This window comes from Rhagoletis pomonella, unplaced genomic scaffold (assembly GCF_013731165.1).
Source record: "Rhagoletis pomonella isolate Grant_MI unplaced genomic scaffold, Rhpom_1.0 Rhpom_scaffold_00003, whole genome shotgun sequence".
NCBI classification, from domain to species: domain Eukaryota; kingdom Metazoa; phylum Arthropoda; class Insecta; order Diptera; family Tephritidae; genus Rhagoletis; species Rhagoletis pomonella.
In genome coordinates, this window is record NW_023458557.1 from 76,567,897 (window position 1) to 76,578,059 (window position 10,163).

General features: G+C 37.7%; 1 protein-coding gene across 1 annotated transcript; it reads right to left on the bottom strand.

Annotated features, from left to right (window-relative positions):
- Positions 1–2: 2 nt before the first annotated feature.
- Positions 3–2,168, bottom strand: LOC118736375 (zinc finger protein 626-like; the record flags this gene model as incomplete). The annotated part of the gene is made up of 3 exons (XM_036466470.1): positions 1,440–2,168; positions 395–1,369; positions 3–323 (listed from the first exon to the last, which is right to left on the bottom strand). Coding segments are annotated over exons 1-3 (1,485 nt in total), but the record flags the coding sequence as incomplete, so codon positions are not given.
- Positions 2,169–10,163: the final 7,995 nt, after the last annotated feature.

The following is a 10,163-nucleotide window of genomic DNA, read 5'->3' on the forward strand; positions in this document are numbered from 1 at the left end:
TTTTTCGTGTAAGTTTTCTCTCCAGAAGTCTCTGTTGCCGCAAATTCCTCCGGATGTGATTTCCTCTTGTGAGTGCGGCAATTTGGCCCAGTGGCAAATGTTTTATCACAAAAGTCACAAGAATATGGCTTAAGGCCACTATGGAGTATTAAATGAGTTTTCAGCGTTTTTGCTCGTTTGAACGCGCGACCGCAATAATCGCACTTATGACCCCTAACATCGGAATGTACGAGCATATGACGATTTAAAGTTTCCCGTGAGTTCAGTTGTAAGCCGCATTCGGTGCAGACGTGTTTATTGGAACTATGTATATCCATGTGATTCTAGATATGTGCGTACAAAAGATTGACGAACATAATTTCACTACACATATACATAGTAGAGTATTTCTCACCTTCAGACGGGACTGATTTTTAAACGCCTTTTTACATATTTCACATTCAAAAGGTGCAACGTCCGTGTGTATAAGCATATGGTCTCGTAGAGTTGCTTCTGTGCGTGTACCTTCTCCACATTCCTCACAAATAAATGGGCGTATATCCTCATGTACAAATTGTATATGTCGGAATACATAATCCTTTGTTACGAACTTTCGATCACATTGTGGACACGGAAAGATACGCTTTTCGGAAATAGGTCGATGAGTTTTAATGTGGCGAGCAAGCTTCGAACTTGTTTTGAAAGTCCTAGGACATTGAGGGCATGTGAATGGAACCAATTCGTCGACCATTTCATGTTTTTTCCTCATATGTATTTTGTAATTTCCAATTCGATGAAAGTGCATTGAGCAGTCGCTACAGAAGTATTTGTGCTGCATCGATTTCCCCTCAGATTTGCACAACCTCGTTTTCAGGTTTTTATCATGCCTTTTAAAACCACATTTTATTGAGAACTGTTGGTTAATCTTTGTTTCGACTTTGTCTACCTCTTTATTTCCACTGGTGTTATTACTAGAATCATGATCTTCTATATCAATGCAAAAACTTTCACTCAATTCAGCAATAGGATCCTCGAATTCGCTTTTACCTTCGCCTTCATCCAAAAGTACGCCACTTTTCACTTCATCCGATATTACTTCATTGTTCGTAACATTATCCCAGGTTTTTTGGACCCTTATTTCAGGGGTAACAAATATGTTTTCAACTGTGGGTCTTGCATCCAAAGACTTTAACATAGATAGCTCATTGCCCAGTAAGTTATATTTTTCGCGGATTTCTCGAAAGTTTAGTATTTGATTGTAGCTTATATTTCTTATGTCTTTGAACATATTTTGCACCCTTTGTACACGATCCGCGAAGTAAATCAAGTTTGAAACTAAGGAAAAACATTCCTTACAAAGCCAATGGGGTGGGTCGTGGTCCTCTTCAATCTAAACAAATTTCAAAATAGAATTAAGTATCTATTTTATAATCTATGTATGTATGTGTTTTAATATTTACTTGAATCCGAAAAAACCTCCCAATAAAATCAACAATATTGCTATAATTGGAGATTGTATCTGCCGCTGCCCCATTAGTTTCTTGGAAAAAGTTGATATTTCTTGCATCCTCCTTGGCACAGAGGCGACACCAAAGTTTCCAAATATCATTCTGGACTGGGGTCATTGCCATTTTAAAATTATTCGCCATTCATTTAAATTTGTTTGCTTTAGAAGCCGTTTAATGTAGTTTACCACGGTGATTGACAAAAAAGTTTGGCTAATACTGTGGTTCTTGGCTAACTCCTATACAGACAAACAAAAACTTCTTAATCTAGTTTTATGTCTCGTATCAATTTATCCTTGTAGCCAGGATAGCGAAGTTTTAGCCAAGTGGATTTGGTATAAATGTATACACATATGTATTTATGTACGTAGATGCGATGAACGAATGACGACAGATCACACAATCACTGGAGCATTAATATGTTAGATGATTTTTGGATGGGGTTCTCGCTAGTCTTTTCATTCCACCACAACTAAGTAGTCGGAGCGATTAAGTTGGTGTAGTGTGTGCAACTCCATAGAACTTCATGTACATATTTCAAGCGAGCCCAACTAAACTGACGCTTACACTTATGCTAAGTGTCTGGCCGAGCTTCTCCTCCAACCTGTGGTGTGCGTCTTGATCACGTCTTGATGTTGTTACACAAACGGAGCGGCCTACAGTCTTAAGCTGTAATTAGTCAAGAACGCAGAACGTATACCTAAACGCAGTCTGTATACGCAGAATTTTGTCGATTACTACAGTGTTGCCACTCATCAATGCATTTTCATACACTTAACTTTTCAACTACAATTTTTCATGCTATAATAGATGTTAGCTAAATATACATAAACTACTTATTTTTCAACAAAAAAGCTCATTTGATGGTAAATTTCAAATATTTTAAACGTATTTTGAATAGGAACTTATAACTTTTTACCATCTGTAAAACTGACGAAGTGGCAACCATCTATAGAAGGAAGAAATCACTGACACGGAAAAATATAAATTCCGCAGATTTCTGCGCTACGGGCTACAACTACAGAAAAATTCTGCGGTGTTGAGTTTTCGTTTACAAGGCGCTCTGGTAATACAGATCATGTCAGCTGACTCGGGTTTACGTACCGGTAGGTTTACGTTCTCGACTAATTTCACCTTTACCTCATTTGTTGGTAATTCAGATCCAATTACCATGCGATTTGCTAATAAATCGGTGCCGCCTCTAATTTTTGTCTAGGAAGAACCTACATTTTGCATAAATTTTGCAGCGAGGAAAACAAAATCAAAACACAGAGACAGAGAACTGTCAAATCGAATTAAGAATGTGCACGTGAGAATGGGGTGATCGTAACTGGGGGAGCGAACAACGTAATTCAGGATGGCGTGGAAAAATGGTAATAGTTGTGTTTATTTGGGTTATCCAGCTCAGTATCATGATCATTTCTCACGCAAATGGTCTGGATCGTTCTTATAGGAGTTGACAGCACTAATTTTATACCACTAACAAGAGGAATACGATATTATAAAAATGAACTCACTAAATAAGGAGAAGCACATTTAAACGAAATAATACTCACTTAAACAAATTAAATATAAAGGAACGGACATTTATTTGAAGCAAGTTAAAAGAAGCAATGGCAGAATATATGTTTGTGTATACATTCATTTGTCAGTGCTACCAACCCGTACTGCCTTGTTATAATGTGACACAAACCAAAAAGACCGGATCTCAGCCAGCAGCCGGATTCCAGCATTTGCTAACCATGTTACATACTTTTAGGCTGATACTCATTTAGAGAATTTTAGCTTTCTCTATCAAAATCGGTGGGTTTATTTCCATTTAGTAGGTAGGTAGGTTTGATTGGATTGGATCACGACAAAAATAGTTATTTGCCAAAAAAAGAAAATATGTATCTCCAAACATTTTAGCAACCTTGAAAAGGGCTTGTCAATGAAACTACCGAAGTCCACCATTGTCCCATTTACCAAAATAAGGAAAGTAAACTTGAATAGATCCACCTTGGCAGGGACATAAATTGAGTTCTCAGAAGAGGCGAAGTATCTAGGGATAACTCTTAACAAAAGGCTCAGTTGGAACACACATCTCTCGAATGTTACAAATAAGGCTACAAGTGCGTTTTGTGCATGTCAGAGTCTTCATGATAAGACTTGGAAATTATCCACAAACTAACAGATTGGTCTTTCAATACGGCAGTAAAACCCGTTGTTACATATGCGGCCCTGGCCCTGTGGCAAAAAGCTAAGTAAGTAAACGCCACATTGAGCAACTGCACCGACTGGTCCGCGTTGCTATAACTCGATCTATGCGCACCTTGGTGTCATTACAGGCATTCCTCCTTTGTTTATTCTGATCGAAAGATGCCTGCGGGAGTGACCAACGGTTGCCAAATACGATCAGAATGAAAAGTGGAGATCTTGGAGTCATTTGTAGGTTCTCAAATCAGTCCTGGATGATCCCGAGTTATCCTTCTACAAACGATATAAGGACTGCTGTGAAGCTATAATCAGGGCTATCACAGAATCCATCCCGCCGTCCATCTTCGATGTGTTGGGGGTTATCTTAGAATCCACCGTAGTCCGATTTCTCGTGAAATCTACGAAAATGCTATCACTAAATCCGAATAGATAAGAACGTAGCGTATACTTTGAATACAAATGTTCGTAGCAATTCGGATTCAGTGATCGCATTATCGTAGATTTCACGAAAAATCGGACTACGATGGATTCTAAGATAGCCCCCAACACATCGAAGATGGACGGCGGGAGTACTGTGTCGGGTGTACTTGGACCAGAATTCCAAGAAAGTCTGCCAATAGGCACGTACCCAACGATTACCCAGGCGGAATTCTTCGTAGAAGAGCAAATGTGACCGGAATGAATATGTCGGATAGTCAGGCTGGGTTGAAGGCCTTAGACTCTTTTAAAACGGCATCAAGGCTTATGGAAAGCTGTAAAACTCTTTTGAACTACCTGGGAGCTCACAACAGCGTAACAGTTGTTTTCGGGACATGAAAGGTTTGAAGGTAATGACTAACTTGACATTGGAAAAAAAATTAAAAACTTAAAAAAAAATTTTGGTTGCTTTTAGTAGGAAAAAAATTTGTGCGTGGCAACAATACAGCAGAGCTGTAAAAATTTACAATCAATTTTTTTTTGCAATCAATAGCCCTGTTCGCGTACGCACTATCCAGTTAATCCAGTACTAATTTTACTGGTTTTTTTACTGGATGTCGTTTTCGTACGCAAAAACTTGCAAGAAACTAGCAAAAGAGGGGAAATTGAGAGAGCGAAAATTACAGCTGAACTTGCAAGATTTACTTGATTTTTACTGGATAAATTTGTACTAGCAACTATTTGCTAGTAAGAAAAACAGCTGATGGCATGTTGCTTAATGTTATTAGTTGCGTTCGATAACAAAATTAGCCAACAACAGCCAACAATCAAAATCAAGAGAGTAAGCGAAAATTCTCTCCCAAAGAGATGACAAAGCAAAAAAGTAAACGAACAGGAAATTAGCCATAGTTGCGTTCGATAACAAAATTAGCCAACACCAGCCAACAATCAAAATCAAGAGAGTAAGCCAAAATTCTCTCCCAAAGATATGAAAAAGCAAAAAAGTAAACGAACAGGAAATTAGCCATTACTTGCAAAAACCGGAAGAAGAAGACACACCAGCTGACTTTGTTTATGTTTTATTTGTAAACAAACTGAAATTCATGTTGCCTCCATAGAAGAAAAAAGGAAAGTGAACGTTCAATGTTCGCCAGGAACATTTCTAGAAGTAAAAACTAGTTGGCGCTATCATAAAGTCACATAGCAGGAAGCCAAAAAGCATATAAATACCAAAACTCGGAAAATGCAATTTTGTTTGTTTACAAAAATTACAACCATATGTTTTGTGATCATATGTTTTCGTGTTGGATAATTTTTGCTGACTAAAATTTTGCCAGTACAAAATGAACGCTTCTCTTGCATCAAAATGAACGCTTGCTCTCTCAATTTTTGTGTGTTGGATAATTTTTTGTCGTTATCGAACGCCATCCAGTAAAAATTTGGAAAAACTATTACAAATTTTTGACTTGTCGAACGCACCTATTTTTTGCTGGAGAATACGAAAACGCAACTAATGATTGTGCTACTAATAGGACTACAATAAAGATTGATTGCTTTTTTCTGATTGTAAAAACTAAAATCAATTTAATTGTAGGCACATGTGATTGCAATGATTTTGGTTGCATCACATCACTGATCCCATCAAACATTCATGCTCTTTTTTAAATAAAGAAATTGCATTGTGATTTTTATTGTATGGCACAATACACAATAGGGGTATCCTCCGAGTCTTGCAAAGCCCTCGCATGTTGCACAGATCGCACGTATTGCACGGAAAAAACCGGTTCTCGTATGGGACAGCTTTGCAAACCGTGCAATCCGTGCACCGTGCAGGGAGAATGCCCCTAATATAAACAACGAGTTCTGAGCACTTCAAATTGCATGCATGTTGTTATAGTAATTTACACTGAGAAAGGGTTTAGTTTCGTCAACAATGTTTCTCTCAACAAATGGTTTGGTTATCGTTACATGATTGAGTTATAGTTACCAAATCTTGTGTTGAAAGAAATATATTTAGCAGACTTTTTTCTCATTTTCTGTGCATGAAGTCATCATATTCGTCTTATATGCTTAAGGGCCGTTTTCTCAAGTAATCTGTAACTTTAAAGCCCACTTTATATTTAAAGGTTGCATTAAAATTTATGATTTTGTCTAAAATAAAGCATTTTATTATCCGGTTTAAATTGGTTTACAACCAAGAAACATGCATACGTCAAAAACCAATAATAGAAATGCCTAACTTTATACATAGTTTTATTTTTAACAACAAAGTTTTTGCTTTATTCCCAAAGCAAAAAAGACTGAATACTGTTGTAAAATGTTAGCTTATAAATAGTAGAAATATGATAACTTGTGAATTACCTAGGGGAGGGGCCTACAGTTTTCCGCCGACTCCGAACGGCGACTGTATTTTTATGAGAAGTAATTTTTCCTGGCTGAAATACACTCCGAGGTTTGCCATTGTCCGCCGAGGCGCGACTGCTATCAGAAAAAAACTCTTTTTATTTTTTGATGTTGGGTTGAACCAGACTTAAACCCAGGCTCTGCGGAATGGTAGCGCACGCTGCTAACCACTACACCACTGCGGCCACGTAATTTACTTAATAACTTACAATATTTACAATTCCCAAGACCAAACACAAAACGTCGTGAATTACGCTATTGTTGTCACTTTAACTTTTTGTGCCAATAAATGACCGCCTGCTTAATGTTCTAAGTAAATGCACTTGCAGCGCTCAACAGCAATACAAAGGGGGCAAACCAAACAAACTGCCGAGATGACGAAAATCCAAGCAACCAGGTGGCTCAGAGGAGACGGCGGAGTTTATTTATTTATTTATTTATTTTTTACAGTCTGTTAGACTTATATTGCAACAAAGATTTAACATTCTTATAATTAGATTTTAGATTTAAAATATAAATATTAAATATTAAATACAAAATACAAAATGCTCTACAGAAATTTTTAAATAATATTATTTCTTTATCACTGCAATTATTTTATGTCATTATACACGCATGCAATTTCCTGGAAGTTATGTAGACGGTTGGAAAGGCCGAGTTTCCAATCCGCGCTATTCTTTTTGGGTTACTCCGTTTATTGATATCTCCTGGGTGGTCAGAAAGGCCGAGTTTCCGATCCACCCAGTCGCGCTTTCGTGACGGTTAACGGTTGGAAAGGCCTAGTTTCCAATCCGCTCGTTTATTGTTTATTATCTAAGGGTCTAGGTAGTCGGAAAGGCCGAGTTTCCGATCCGCCTAGTCTCGATATCTTGGTGGTTGGAAAGGCCTAGTTTCCAATCCACGCTATTGTTGATACATCACTATCTTGTAGGCTGCGTTCTACAATAGTCAAATAGCAGCCGCTTGAAAAGAGTGATAGTATCACAATTTTTTATAGCCTCTGGTAATTCATTGAAGCACTTTAAGCCTTTATAGAAAATATTTTTTTTGTCCACTTCTGTTCTATACTTCGGGAGTCTGAAGCTGTTATTCTCTCTCAACAAATATGTATGCGTCTCATTTATATATCGGAGATTATCGCTAAGATAATCCGGCAGGTTGCCCTTCTTAATATTGTACACAAATTTCATAGCGTGGTAAAAAACTTGTTGCTTCACGCTTAACCAATTCAAGGTTTCAAGCATACATCTTGTTGGTGTGTCATACGTTTTGTTGAGGATGAATCTCATCGCTCGGTTTTGCATTTTTTGCAGCTTATCTACATGGGAGTCCCCCGCTAGGAAGAAAATCGTGGGGCAGTATATAAAGTGCGGTTCTACTATTGACCTGTACACCAACGTTTTATATCTTCTTCCCAAGTACTTACACGATCTCTTTATAAGGCCAATTTTTTTAGCAATCTTGTTGACTGTATACTCAACGTGCTCATCAAACTTTAGTTTGTTGTCTATGTATATTCCTAGGTACTTGACAATTTTCACCTCTTCGATATTTTCATCTTTGATTTTTAATTCACGGCTTATGGAGTCAGCATTTGCCGCTCTGGAAAATACCATAAAGTTAGTCTTTTTCACATTCAGTTTGAGTTTATTTGAACACAGCCATTGATACAAAGAATTAAGATCTTCTTGCATTTTGACAATCGCATTTGGTAGTTCCCTATCACTGATCGTTAACAAGGCATCATCCGCAAAGAGTTTTATTTTACAATGTTTGAGAGAACTTTTAATATCGTTTATATATATATTAAAGAGTAGGGGTGCCAAAACTGAGCCCTGTGGTAATCCGATGTCTACGGCTATCTTACTAGACCTCTTTGAATTAACTATTGTTTGTTGCCTACGATTACACAGAAAGCTTCTAAACCAGTCAAGCTCAGTGTTTTTTATACCAATGTATTTTAGTTTATCCAACATTCGGACCCTATCAACGGTTTCAAATGCTCTTTTAAGATCAATAAACACTGCCACTACATTAAGGTGTCTGTTCAGATCTTCTTTCCATTGAGAAAGCACCAGATTCAGCACAGTCTCACAGGAATGTTTAGCTCTGAATCCAGATTGTTCTTTTATGAGTATTTTATTGGATTCCACATAGTACTGTAGCTGGTTTTTCACAACGGTTTCTAGCATTTTTTCCAAGCTAGGGAGAGTATTGATGGGCCTAAGCTCCTCAGCTTTAACCGTTTTTCTAACTTTCTTGACGGGCACTATTGATGAAATTTTCCATTCTTCCGGTACTGATCCTGTCTGGAGACTCTTATTTATGAGTAGGGCATAGAAATATCCCATATAATCAGCAGAGTCCTTAATAACACCTTCAGAAAGTAGGTTGTTTCCCCCAATTTTCCGCTTAAATTTTTTGGCAATTTGAAGAATGTCTTCCGTTGAGACCTCTTCAAATTTTAGCGTACTTGTGGGAGCTCGTTGCTCGAAAGAATCATAGTTTACACACTCTATATTGGTATGTATTTCCAAAATGCTGTCCACGAAAAAATTATTTAGGTTTTCCGCAATTTCAAAGCTGTCTACGTAGTTGGTGTTATTTATTATCACTTCCCCAATATTTTCTTTGACCTCCGTGTTATTGACTACCTCCTTTAAGTATTTCCACATGAGTCGGCTGTCACCCTTATTTATTTCCACCTTATGCTCTAAGTATTTAATTTTTTTACACCTTACCATTTTCTTATATCTGCTTCTCACTAAATTATATTCACCCCAGTACCCTGACAACACTGCTTTCTCATGGGATTTAGATTTATACTTGTTCATCTCTGTCAATTGCCTATCATACCATTTGTTCCTCTGCCTAATGCGAGTTATTTTTGAGTAAGTCAACTGCCTCATGGCCCACATAATGCAGTGAGTAATATACTCCACCATACCGTCAGCATCGAAAAAATTTAAGTTTGAGAAATCGCACTGCCTTAGTAAACTTGTTAAGTTCTCAGGGTTATATCTCTCCCAGGATATTACTTCTGCCTCCTTAGCAAGTGGGTTAAGTTTATTGACATTTAGTCGAAACATTATTGTTTCGTGGTCAGATATTCTATGATCCTCGACCTTTTGGCATATAACTCGGTTATCATTGGAATACAACAAGTCAATACGTGTTTCCGAATGTTCCGTTGCTTGTGTGGGGGGAACAAGAAGAATATATGCAACCTATTTAAACGAACTAAAGTTGGGCATATGAAATACTACTAGGGTTGATCGAAATACCAGATAGAAATAATTAAATACCGAAATTTGAAAAAAAACGAAACCTTGCTTTGGGGAATTGTAATCTAGTCCAGAGCTTCCTACTGCGCTACTAACGCATGCGAAATCGATGATGTTATTGTTAATCATATAAATAGCTTGGTAGTGGAATGTACGATTGGATGGCAGAGTTAGAATTAATGTCAGTGATGACAGTAAAGACCTTGATGGGCGTGATAGCGTTCCCACGACAGTCGGGTCTACGTAACCGGAACGACCCAGATTTATATCTGGCCAAGGACTGTCACTCCAGCAACACTCCCCAAAAAGTCTTTGGGGAATTTGTATGCTGCTACAACAACAACAACAACAATGGGCGTGATAGCCTTCGTCAGGCCGA